This window comes from Petaurus breviceps, unplaced genomic scaffold, assembly GCF_028583685.1.
Source record: "Petaurus breviceps papuanus isolate PSGF00001 unplaced genomic scaffold, PetGlider_PUasm1.0 90721, whole genome shotgun sequence".
Lineage (NCBI taxonomy): Eukaryota > Metazoa > Chordata > Mammalia > Diprotodontia > Petauridae > Petaurus > Petaurus breviceps.
Genome location: NW_027187322.1, coordinates 5,070,148 through 5,082,660, shown reverse-complemented (window position 1 = coordinate 5,082,660; position 12,513 = coordinate 5,070,148). Strand labels below are relative to the sequence as shown.

The following is a 12,513-nucleotide window of genomic DNA, read 5'->3' as shown; positions in this document are numbered from 1 at the left end:
GTCTGTGTGTGCGTGTGTGTGTGCGTGTATATGTGTGTGTGCGTGTCTGTGTGTGTATGTGTGTGTCTGTGTGTATGTGTGTGTGCGTGTGTGTGCGTGTGTGTGTGTGTGTGTGCGTGTGTGTGTGTGTATGTGTGTGTCTGTCTGTGTGTGTGCGTGTGTGTATGTGTGTGTGCGTGTGTGTCTGTGTGTGCGTGTGTGTGTGCGTGTGTAAGCAGATGCAAAATATATACAAGGTGATTGGAGTGGGGGAGCACATGGAGGGAATGAGAAATGGCTCCATGTAGGACGCACCTGGGCTGAGCTTTGAATGAAGCTAAGGTGATGGAGGGCTTTCCAGGGCTGGAGATAAAGCCTGTGCAAAGTCAGGGAGACTGGAGATGGACTGTTATGTATGAAGACCAGAATGAGAAGTCCAATTTGACAGTATCTGAAGGGAAGTAGTGTATAATAAGTCTGCTAAAGGTAAGTTGAAGCCAGGTAGAGAAGGACGTGGAATGACAAAGCAACAGGGAGCCACCAGGGGCTTTGGGGCGGGGGGCTGGGATCTGAGGCAGGGAATGCATCGAGAAGCTCATTGGAATAAGTCAGGTGAGAGATGATGGGACCTCTGCCAGATGGCTGGGGCTGGGAGTGGAGACATTCAAATGCTGCGGGTGCAGAGGTGATGTGGGAGCAGAATCTCCCAGGCATGGCCACTGATTGAATGGGGGCAGTGCAGGAGAGGAGTGCAAGAGTCACTTCGCTGCAGGATGTCTGCTCTTGTCTTTCTCTTTCATGTTTTCTCAAAGTCTCAATACCTCATCTGCTAATGGGGTAGCCATTTGCACTAATTGGTTTTTTTGAAATGGCATCTTTTTTTCCTTTTGGTTTTTAAGTGGTTCTTTAGAACAATGGGAAGATTTTTATTTGGATTTAGGAAGATTTCCAGCCTTTTCACCCTGCTATCAGGACTGTTTTGCTTTCTCTCATCCTTTTAATTCATCCATTATCATTGACTATGCCCTACATTATGAAGGTGTTTACAGAGAGGGGGAGGGAGGGCTCTGACCTGCCAGGGAGAGTAAGTGCAAATGGAAAGGTCATGCTGGGTGTGTGTAGGGTTGCAGTCTGCTTCTCAAAGGATTTGCCTTGCCCAGCTGTGAAGGCCAGAATGGCAGGTCACTCTAAATCAGCCATATCTCTGAAGCACGGTTGGTTGGTGGTCAATGATGTGGACTGAATTCCGAGGGCTATCTGAGCCAGACCCAGATGAAACGTGGCAATCTATACTACATCTGGATTATGAAATATGACATGTATAATATATATTTGTCGTCGGTGGGGCTCAAACCCAGATCTTCTTAGCTTCAAGAGTGGGGGGCTCTGTCTAGTGTGTCATGTTTCACTGACTTAATCAACGTTTGATGAATTTAATTGAAAGAGACAATGGACATGGCCTTTCATGGTTCCTACTCAAAGGGAGCTCCAGATTTGGTATGAGCCAACCCCTAAGGGAAGGTAAAAGGTGAGCTCCTCAAGACCAGGAAGCAGCTGAGTTTTTGTCTCTTGTTTCTTGGGGGTGGTGGGGCTGGCACAATGCCTTGCCCTCAGAGCTGTGAGCTTATAGATGTGTGTATTCATTCTAAAGACAAAGACCAAAAAAGAGACGAAGACCGTAAATCCTCCTGGGTCAGAGCTGTGAGCTTATGGATGTGTGTGTTCATTCTAAAGACCAAGACCGTAAATCCTCCCAGGGTCTGCCACCAGAGCTGACCTCTGGCCCTATTGCCACGGGATGGACACCACCAGAATGGATGAGCTGCCATTTGGTTATCTGGTTATTATTGAGCATGTGAGTTCACTACGAGGAGGGATTGCTTCCTTCTTTGTGCTTGTATGCCCAGCATCCAGCACAGTGCCTGGCACATAACAGTCATTTCTTGGTTGGTTGGTTGGTTGGCTGATTGATTACCCTTTGCTGTTGCTCTGTGCCAGGCCCAGCTTTTCTAGTCATGCATTTCTCTGATGACTTTTAAGTCCCTTCTTTGGGATGAGTTGCAGCCTACTTACATCCTTCTCAGCTGTAGGTCTCCGAAAGGAGACCTGTAATGGCTTAGAAAACCCCCTTGGTCACATGGGAAAAGTCAAATGGATGGGAATGCCCGTTGTCTAGACTGCTTTTGAATAAACCGCTGAATCCTAGGGTGGTACATATGTCTTGCACAGACACTGCCCAGTGGAGAGGAAGCTGCTGAGCCCAGCACTGAGCCAGAAGAGAATGGGATCAATTGCCTTTGGAAACAACTTTTCCCTGAAGCAAAGGTCCACCTTGTCAACGCCAATATTCTTCTGGGGTTATATGATGAGATTTCTGGAGTGCTGCAGCCTTGCACATAGGCATTTAATGGACATCTCAATTGAATCAATTCCCAATGAGATTAGATTGTGGCATGCAGGGAATCCTAATGGGGCTCCTTCAGTACTTCTTAAACTGTGCATTGTGACCCCACATGGGGTCCCCAGTGGCAAAAGCTTAAGAAGCCTTGCTATGACCTGAGAATTAGCTTTTGGAGTTGGCCAGGTGAGCTGGGTGCCGGGGAAGGGCCTCGGAGACCCCTTTCCAGTTCCTGATTCAGTTCCTCTAAAAAAGATACTGGACAGACCTCTACATGCAGATGTACCCTTGAGGCAAAGAGGATACATATGGAAAGTTTTTTTAAGTGCTCTAGTTCTAATAAAAGGAACTTTAAAAAAAATCAGCACTCTTGTAAGGGAAGGTCATAAAAATTCAGAAACATCATCATTCCAGGGTTGGTTTTCCCCAGAATAAGTACGAGATTCCACCTGCCTGTAGTTATTTTTACCCCTTCTCTTTTCGGCAGGGCGCTGAACAAAGATGGCGGAAGCTCACCAAGCCGTAGCGTTCCAGTTCACGGTCACTCCTGATGGGATTGACCTACGCCTGAGTCATGAAGCTCTGAAACAGATTTACCTGTCAGGCCTCCACTCTTGGAAGAAGAAATTCATCCGATTCAAGGTTTTTCTGTCTTTGGGGCCCATTTCAATCAGCGCTGCTAGAGGAGGGTATTAGGGCATGAGGAAAAGCATTTAGAACTGCAGAAGTTTGGAATTGGAGGGGCAATTAGAAACCCTCCACTATCCATAGGCTTTTCTTTCTTGGTCTTAATATTGCATTTACTTTCCCTAGCTGTCTCCAGTGCTTTTTGGAAGCTATGGGGGAATGTATCTTAAATAGCGAGCTGGTGCCACCTATTTTTAAAATTCAGTAATGGCCCCAATATAGGGCTCACCTGAAAAAAACTAGAAAGCATAGAGGCCTTGATTTTAAGTAAAACTGATTTTACTCAATCTCCTCCCGAGGGAATGATGGACTATCAAAATTTGTTGTACAATTGGGAATCTTGAGGCAGGACTGTTCAGATCTGAGGAAATTCTGTTAGATGGAGCCATCATCTGTTGGCTGTGTGTGGCCTTGGAGCTTATAGACTTTGCAAATAGCCCCCAGAGTCTCTGACTCTGTGACTTTAAAAATAGTTATTATGATCTCTGAAACATGATAGACCACACTGATAACCAGAATAAAAAAAATCACATGATTGTATCAATACATACCACTCAAAATGCTTTTGATGAGAAAAGAATAGGCCTCATTTCTTTTAAAACACCAAACAGCATAGGAATAAATGGGCATTTCCTTGATATGATATCTTATATCAATCTTAAAAGGAAGACGTATTCAAAATGATGAGATTATATGAGTCCTGAAAGTTTTGCATATGGAGGCATTAGACTGGGAGTTCCTGGAGGGCAGGGGTTGTCTTTTGTCTTTTTGTATCCCCAGTGCTTAGTATAGTGTCTGGCATGTACATAGTAGGCACTTAATAATTGCTGATTGATTGCACACGATCAGCAAAGGGTGCCTCCTTTATGCTTCCAGACAAAAATAAGGATATCAAAAATAGAAAATGAAGTCCAGGGCACCCCAGAGAGAGATCCCTGGGCCTTAGGAAGGGAAGAATAGGTCTGAATGCAATGAGCTGGGCCCCCATTCAGACCTTGTTCTTGTCCATGGTTTTAACTGTCTAGTGGGGGATTGTTTTTATCCATAGGAACACGTGTTCTAGATTTTAAAGAAAATATAACATTCGGAAATAGAATTTGCTTTAGTTTCTGTTGGCTTTTGTAAAAATTTACAGAGACCTAGAGTGCTTCTGTTTAGTGGATTCCCAAGTAAAAATTGCATTTCCATTAAGACCTATTTATAGTAAACTTTTTGAGAGCCACAAACAAGTTCTAAGTGGCAATAAATAGTGGGTTTAATTTAGAAAGCAGAAGTCCAAAGACCCACATTTTAAGAACTAAAAGTATTTATTAGTTTGGCTATTTCAGATTAATTCTTCCCACATCCTTGTTAGACGAAGGGGTAGACCCTATACAGATGAGGAACATAAGCTTGAGAAGTTTAAAAAGATGGTCGGTTTACACAAAGGCTTGACTTGCTATTGGACTGTTATTTTTAGGCTCTGGTTTTCAGTCAGGTAAATTGAATCATTCCTCAGTGGGGATGCTTATTTAAGCTCATGGGTTTTCCTAATCAATTGGACAAATTAAGGCAAAGAAGAGCAGACCAAAGAGCCAGGGTGCCCAGGCTGAGAGCTTTTTTGGAGGTCCCTGAAGAAGTGTGGGGCCCCTGTGTCCCTGTGATGGAGGCTGGCAAGGGGACAGATGGGTAGGGGTTCATGCTGATGGAGGGTGGAAAGGTGAGGCTAGTCCTTAAGAATGACTAATCAGAAAATCACCAGCATTTTCTTTGCAAAACATCCAGACTTTGCTGGCGCTATTGATCTACGGAGCCCCCTTTTTTCCTCCTGGGGACTCTTGCCTTGGGATCAGTGTGAGTGACCTAGTGTCAAGCCCAGGGCTGGTGGAAGGCAACTTCAGGTCAGCCTTGGCTCAAGATAAGCTGCTTAGAAATGCCAGGGTCGTGGGATGCCTTGAGTGAAGCAGTGCTTACTGGGCTCCAAAGCCACCTTTGTGTGTTTATTTTTAGAATGGAATCATCACAGGTGTGTATCCCGCAAGCCCATCCAGCTGGCTTATTGTGGTGGTGGGAGTGATGTCAACCATGTATACCAAAGTCGATCCTTCATTAGGAATAATAGCAAAGATCAATCGAACTCTTGGGACAACGTAAGTGAGGATTTCACACTTCCAATTTTCATGTGCTAATGAGTTTTACATGCTGACGTTAATTCTTTTAAATCTGTAAAGATTATTAAAATCACATGAGTTTGATGTAGATGCATAGCTCATTGTTCTCTGTGCCCTCTTGTCATTCGCTTGGCCTGAGGGCTGTGTCCAGACCCACTAACTGCTTTCCTCTTTGGAGTCAGAATAGCCCCAATGCAGCATGGGGGCTTCAGGGTCCCAACCAGAAGAGGTGCTCTGTGGCAGATGCTGTTTTGAGGAGCTGCTTCCTGGGACTAAGGTTTCCTTGGCAAGGCAGAATCCCATTGCAGGATTCTTAGAGGCTCTGACTGCCCTGAAGCATCTTTGGGGAGGTCCCTCCAAGGTGGGTTAGGGTTATTGTTTTAGCTGTCTGAATTTTCAGGGTTGACACAGGCTCTGAGTAGATTGTGATGAATGCCATTGGGCATTTTTTTGGTGTATCCTTTCTTAAGGAAACATGGGAAGTGTTACCTGCATTTCTCTGTGTATACCACTGTGGAGTGAGGGCAAGTTAGATAGCAAAGGTCTGAGTTGGTCCGGGGTCAGGGAGGGCTTAGTTCCCCAGTCCTCTGCCGTAGTTAGACCACATCCAGAACACTATGTTCAGTTCTGGGCACCACATTTTAGAAAGGATATGGTTAATCTGGGCAGTAGTCAGAGGGGCACGACCAGCATAGAACATAATCAATAATCAACAATCCATCAGCAATCAGTGACCTTGAGGTCATGCCAAGTGAAATTCTGGTGAATGAGTCTGGGGGGAATAGCTGTCTTCAAGTATTGAAAAACTTCCAAGATTTATTCTCTGTGGATCCTGAGGGCAACACTGGCCATTGCTGAGGGCAGATTTAGGCTTAACATTCTGCTGCTAGATTTGGGCATTCAGTTAGAGTTGTTAGTGAAGGGAAAAGGGGGTGGGGAGGATGATTAGGAACCTGCTGTGTCTGGTCTCAGAATTCAGGAGCCAAGTGGGATCAGGGATCAGGGAAGGTCAGGAGACATAGAAAGTGTAATAAGTTTGGCTCCACAGTCTGCAAAGATTTAGAACATAGAGACAGGTAACCAAAGTCACCTTGAACAGATGAACCTAATCAATGAACTATCTTTTCCCATGATGAAATGTGCCTAGTTTTGCAGGGTGGCTTAGCTTTGGATATAGGCCAGTTTCCCTTGCTTATCAAATGACAGTCTAGGTTCTTATTTCAGTTCTTATTCTTACTGAATATTCTTGTGCAGTTTGAATTGCTGCTTGTTGATACATAAATTGCTTCCTACTAGCTACTAAGAAGACTCTTTCATTGCCTGTGAAGCTCTGAGACTTGACAACAACATTTCTGGTCAATAAACTTGAGGTTCCTCCCTGTCCCCATGCTGTGCATTATCTTGATTTGTGCTCTGGTCTCTGTTTCCAATACTTACAGAAAGTTTTATCTTGTTTGATTTCATGAAATGTGGTATTTGAACTCTTTCATCATATTTTTCTTGGAACTGAACAATTCTCAGATCACCTGATGAAATTTTATCCTCTAGATTTGTTGGTATGGTTTGTAGAGCTCTGAGATTTTCTAGTTTTGAGATTTAAAAAAATTATACTCTCTTCTGTCCACTCTGCATTTTTCTCTTTTTTTCACTGGATCGTTTCTCCACTGGACCATTCTCCTAGCTTTCCTTAAATTTGTGTGTGTGTGTGGGTAGGTGGGTGAGGACTTCTTTCTTGTCTTCTCTCTTTTTTTCTCCATCTTAAAATCAATGTCCTTATCTTTTGTTTCATGTCCTTGTTACTGTTTTGAGGGAGTTCAAGAGAGCTCGGCTTAGGCAGGTCTGGTGGTTCTGCCATCTTGACAGAAGTCTCCCTTGGATAGATTCAAAGTAGGAGCCAAGACTCCCAGCAAGGCCAGAGACCCAGGGCTGAATCCTTCCCACTAGAAGAGACTAGAGGAATATTCCAGGTCCTGCTATGTATCTAATAACTCAGAGAAGGGGCACCTGGGATGATAAGGTAATGGGAATCCCTAGAGACAGGCATTTTGCTTTCTGACTGACCTCACCTCCCAGGTGCAATGGCCAAATGTAAGTCCATTAGCTGTCCCTCCTCAGGATCACTCAGGTTAGGCCCATGGTAGGGAGTTGAATCTGGACAGAGTTGGAATGACTATTGAATGGAAGCTGAGCTGTCTCATTGTTCATGACTCCCTTTCTTGTTCCCTTTCATCTAGCTCAACAGGCTTTCCCTGTGTTCCTCACACAGAACATTCTGCAGTCTCCACACCTTCAGACTGACTGTCCCTATGTAACGTTAATGTGAACCCACAGCAGTTGCTGTGAATATGCATATGTATTCCCAGGGTAGATTCACAAAATATAATAAGCTCTCTTCCTCAGAGGCAAAACCAAAATATTTATTTGGAGCAAGATACCAGAAAGTAAGATTTAGCCATAATTTAAATTATCACTAATCCAGGGAGCTCCCACACTTTAAGCATTCTTTCTCTCAGGCCTCCCCACAAATAAGTTCCCCTAGGCAAATTCCTCCCTCTGCTCTGCCTGGCTCTCACTCTCTACTCTGCCTCTCCAACTCTATATCAGTTACTGTGTTGGGCAGGCTCCATGTGACTCAGACTGTATCACAGCTATGAGCTGGGCCAGAGCTCAAAGCAGGTCACATGGGCCTATTCATGGTCAGGGAAGATCTTCCTGTTCCATTAACGCTGCTCCCTGATGCCTGATACACTCTACCCACGTCCACCTTTTCACAGAATCTCTGCTTTCAGGTCCTACCTTCTCTCATGACAGCTTTCTTGATCCCCCCAACTGCTCCATGACCCCCCCCCAAATTAACTTGTCTCTAACTGCTTTCCATGTTTATTCTCTATAAGATTGTTAAGGTTCTAACTGTCTTTCCTTGCAAATTACACATGACTCCATTTTTATTCATAGCCCGTAGTAGGCACTTAATAAAGGCATGTTTACCTTTATAAACATTGCAAGGCTGCGGCCAGAATCCCACATGTAAAAAGAATGTTTGGCTGTTTATTTCCTAGTTGACTGTGTTGTCAGACTGAAAGTTGGGTGTACAGGGTAGAGACACACACAGACACAAGGTCACACATGATAAGGGACGGCATGTACTTTACACCAATGGTGTTGCTTCATATAGAGATGGGGCCACCAAACTGCCCACAGGGATCCCTGCAGTCCACAGACTGACACTGACTGAGGGAGCCACATGGTAACATCATCTGTGTTTTATTGTGTATTACTCATTTTGTTAAATATTTCCCAGTCACATCTTAATGTAGCTCCTACCCCATTCAGGAGTGTTGTGGGCCATCCACAGGTGATGTGTTTGACGTGTCTGCTTTAAATAATCTCAGCTAACAGGTTCAAAGGGAGTTTATAGGATGCCTGGCTCATGTCAGCCATGTAGAGAGGATCCTGTAGAAACTAGACTGAGCTGAGGTAAAAGTTCCTTTTAAGAGCAAACTTAATTTGATCTCGGAGACAAGAAGTGGCATGTGAGCAGACTGGGAGACCTCATGACATGGACTGACACTGCGGTCCAAGTCATTGCTAGTGAGGGGCGTCTCCCCACCCTGGAACATCAGTGCGCATGGAAGGGGGATCTCAGCCAGAGAAACGATAGCCTGACTGCTGTCTTCCTACAGAAGGCCTCTGGAGACACGGAGACATGCCTGGTGTGAGCCTGGGGCCCCAGATTAGCAGAAGAACCTGAGGCTCCTTGTCCACAAGAAAACCTGTATGTTGCTGTCCTAGAAAGGAGTTAGGGATTTCCTGAAGCTTGGATGGCCCTGCCACATGAGGCCTTATATTAAGAGGGTGTCAGTCAGTGTTCCCTGGCCCCAGGTGGGACTCAGAGTCGCGCCAGTAGCTGCGCTGGTGACTCAGCCTTAAGGAGCAAGGTTGCTCCGCCACACTGCTCCCAGCACTTGCTGCAGGTTCCCAGGTGCAGGCGTGTGTTTTGGTCACCATTGCTCTCATTGTGCTAGTCAGCCTTTCCCGTGGAGCTCACAGAAACTCTTATCTGAATTAGAGCTTCTCTAATGCTGCCTTGTGAGATCAAGACTGAATGGAAGAGATCAGGTCACAGAAAGCCTTTTATAATCAGAGTGTTCACGGGATTTGTGCATTCCTCCTAGCTAGAAGCTGGATTTTCCATGTTTCCGATTCAGAAATGCCAGGGCCAAGGCTAAGGCCTGGCTGCACGGGCCACTTCTGGAGCAGCCTTCCTGAAGAAGCCTCCTCAAGTTGTTGCCTTCGTGGCAGCCGCGTGTGTCAGGGTGGGGCTGTGAGTCTGTCCCCACAGCTCTGGGTAGAATCGGGCCATCTCTGAGGGAGAAGAGACGTGAACCAGAATGCACTGACCGTGGTCCTCCAGCTATTGTGTGAATCCCAGGCCAGGGGGCCCTCCGCAGCCTGAGGCAGCCCTTCTGCTTGAGGGGACTGGCATGGTTAGGATACTTTCCCCTGCCGCCTCGAGGCCACCTGTGACCTTCTAGGTCCTCAGGTGCGGCCTTGTGAGTCCCAGTCTGGCAGGACAAATCCCTTTTTGAAAGGACCAAGAGGGTCACATAGAGCCCGAGGCCTATAGGAATGCTCAGTTTGCCTCTTGGCAGCTTCTGTTTATTACAAGGAGCTGTACAATGGGAAGAGACAAAGCAAGTCTCTTCTCATTTCCCGTAATAGCTCTGCAGAAAGTGGGAGAGGCCGCCATTGACGACTGCAAAAGTCATTAAGAGCTCATTGGCTACTAGTGGGCAAACACTCTGTCTCCTCAGGAGCCCATGTTCTAATGGGTTTGAGTGACGTGACAGTGACCCAGGAGGGATGTACAAGATCCATGCCGGGTGGATGGAGGTGACCTCAGAGAGGAAGGGTCAGGGCAGACCAGGGAAGGCTCCTGCCAAAGGCGAGATGTGGGCCAAGACTTGAGGGGAGCAAAGAGGAGAGGAGGGAGAGCATTCCAGGCACGGGGGACAACAAAGGCAAAGGCCAGAAGGGAGCACTGAGTCTGAGGGACTTCCAGGGCGACAGAGCTCCTGAACCCGCAAGTGTGAGGCACGGAGTGTGAGAAGACTGGAAAGGGAGGAGGACCAAATTGAGAACGGCTTCCAGGGCCCACAGAGGCCTTGATGCTTGGTGCTAGAGGTAGTAGGGAGCCACGGTAGGTTATGCTGGGCAGCAGGGAGGAGGGAAAACATCTGAGGGAGGGAGGGAAAGAGGGAGATCAATTAGAAAACTATTGCAATAGTCTAGGCAAGAGATAATAAGGGCTGGTGGCTGTTAAGTGGGGAAACATGTGATGTTTCAACAGCAGATTAAAAAATTACACCAAAGTTATAAGCCTGAATACCTGTGGCAGGACAATGGTGCACTCAACAGTAATAAAGAAATTCAAAAGAAGGGAGAGTTTGGAGGGGGAAACTTGGAGCTCCATTTTAGACATGTTGAATTTGAGATGCCATCTATCTATCTGTCTGTCTGTCTGTCTGTCTGTCTGTCTGTCTGTCTGCCTGCCTGTCTGTCTATCCATCTATCCATCCATCCATCCAACCAACCATCCATGCATCTATCCATCTTTCCCTCTGTCTGCCTGCCTGTCTATATCTGGTATCATAGGTGTGGAGATAATCAAAACGAAGAAAACTGAGGAAATCACCACATGGAATAGTGTAGGAAGGAAAGAGCAGAGGGTCTGGCAGAGAATATCAAGGAATGATCAGACAGGTGAGAGAAGAACCAAGAGAGCAGTGTCATGAAATCCTAGAGAAGCCAGAAGCTACAGAAAAGTCAAGAAGCATGAAGACTGAGCAAAGACATTGGATTTGCTGATTAGGAAGCCATGGGTCACTTTGCAGAAAGCGATTTCAGTTGAGTGATGAGGTTGGAAGCCAGACTGCGGAGAAATCCAAAGAGAATGAACAAATAAAAATAAAAAAGGAGAGAGTGAAAAGAGAGGAAGTGGGGTCACCTTTGGAAGGCAAGTCTCTCAAGGTGTTTGGCCGCCAAAGGGAGGAGAAGGCTGTCTGCCCCACACCTGACCATCTCGGACCCAAGAATAACAGGCTCGTTTCTCAAAGGCCAGCTCAATTATCTTGTATCTGCCCCCCCCATTAGCCATTTTTGTTTTCTTCCTCATCCCCAAGACTCTTCTTAGCAGAGAAAACAGAAACCAAAGGATGACTTGGCATCTCTGCCTTCTTTTAGTCATCAGTCATCATCCTATAGCTCCCAGGTGACAGCCTAGATCTTCCTTTGACCCTGGGCTTGCCAAACACTCTGCCTGAAAGGACCCTTCCAGGGGATCCTTTGTTCTTCCTCACAGCCAGGGCTCATTCTGGGCTCTGGCACTCTGGCCTGACCTTCCATGGAGCCTGTGCCATTTTGTATTCACCCTCCAGTTCCTGCCCAAACATCTGTCTTTGGTTACCTATCTTACTTAGATCTGAGCTGGTAGGTGAATTTTCCTGTGGATCCACATTGGTCTCTTCAGACAACACCCATTTTCCTTCTTCATTAGAATTGTTTCACTTTGTATCTTCAGAGTGTCATCAGTCATTCTAGGCTGACTTCCTCCATAGAATTTCAGGTCATGGACCCTTGTCCATCTTTTTGTTTCTGAAATATGATCTCCCTAAAGCCAAGCCGCACCTGAGACCAGAGAAAAGAGAATTCTGTACTAGGATCCATAATAGTCCCTCTTCTTTTCTAGTGGGAATGTTGCCTTTTAACAGAGACCATACTTCTAATGGATCTCTTATCATAAAGCTTCTCTAAGAAATATTCAATATGCTGTTTTGTTTCTATAACTTATTTCCCCCCTAGTTACACAATACAAAAACCCCCAAATGAACAGTTTACAAATATATCTTCTAGAAAAACAAACCCATACGTTTTGCCTTTGTATTGGACTGGGAAAAAAATGAAAAAAAAATTTAAGTAAATCAAACCTAAGATTTTATTCTGATAGCCTACTAAGGACTTGAGTTTTGAAATAGTCCATTCCATTAGAGAAGAGTATTTCTTGTTTGAAACTTAATCATCAAATTTGGGAAAGTTTTTTGTATGCAGATCTTTCATGTTGTTTGTTTATATGATGATGTAGGTGATAATTACTAAGGGCACTTGTATATTTTAAAGTTATTTTGAAAAATGTTGGTTGTGTTTAGAATGGGTTAAATTGCTAAATCGTTTATCTACAACAGTTATAAATCATGTTACTTAGACCTTCAGTAAAAAGATGAGTTTCTGTGGTGATTGAAT

The 12,513-nt window shown here is 45.3% G+C and overlaps 1 protein-coding gene across 4 annotated transcripts in view; it reads left to right on the top strand.

Moving 5' to 3' along the window:
- CPT1A (carnitine palmitoyltransferase 1A) overlaps positions 1 to 12,513 on the top strand; it is a 70,497-nt gene that overhangs the window by 23,285 nt on the left and 34,699 nt on the right. For all 4 annotated transcript variants that reach the window (XM_069066532.1, XM_069066535.1, XM_069066533.1 and 1 more), the window contains exons 2-3: positions 2,865 to 3,019; positions 5,054 to 5,193. In XM_069066532.1, the coding sequence (XP_068922633.1) occupies positions 2,879 to 3,019; positions 5,054 to 5,193 (281 nt within the window). In that variant the 5' untranslated portion in view covers positions 2,865 to 2,878. The remainder of the gene's footprint in view (positions 1 to 2,864; positions 3,020 to 5,053; positions 5,194 to 12,513) is intronic.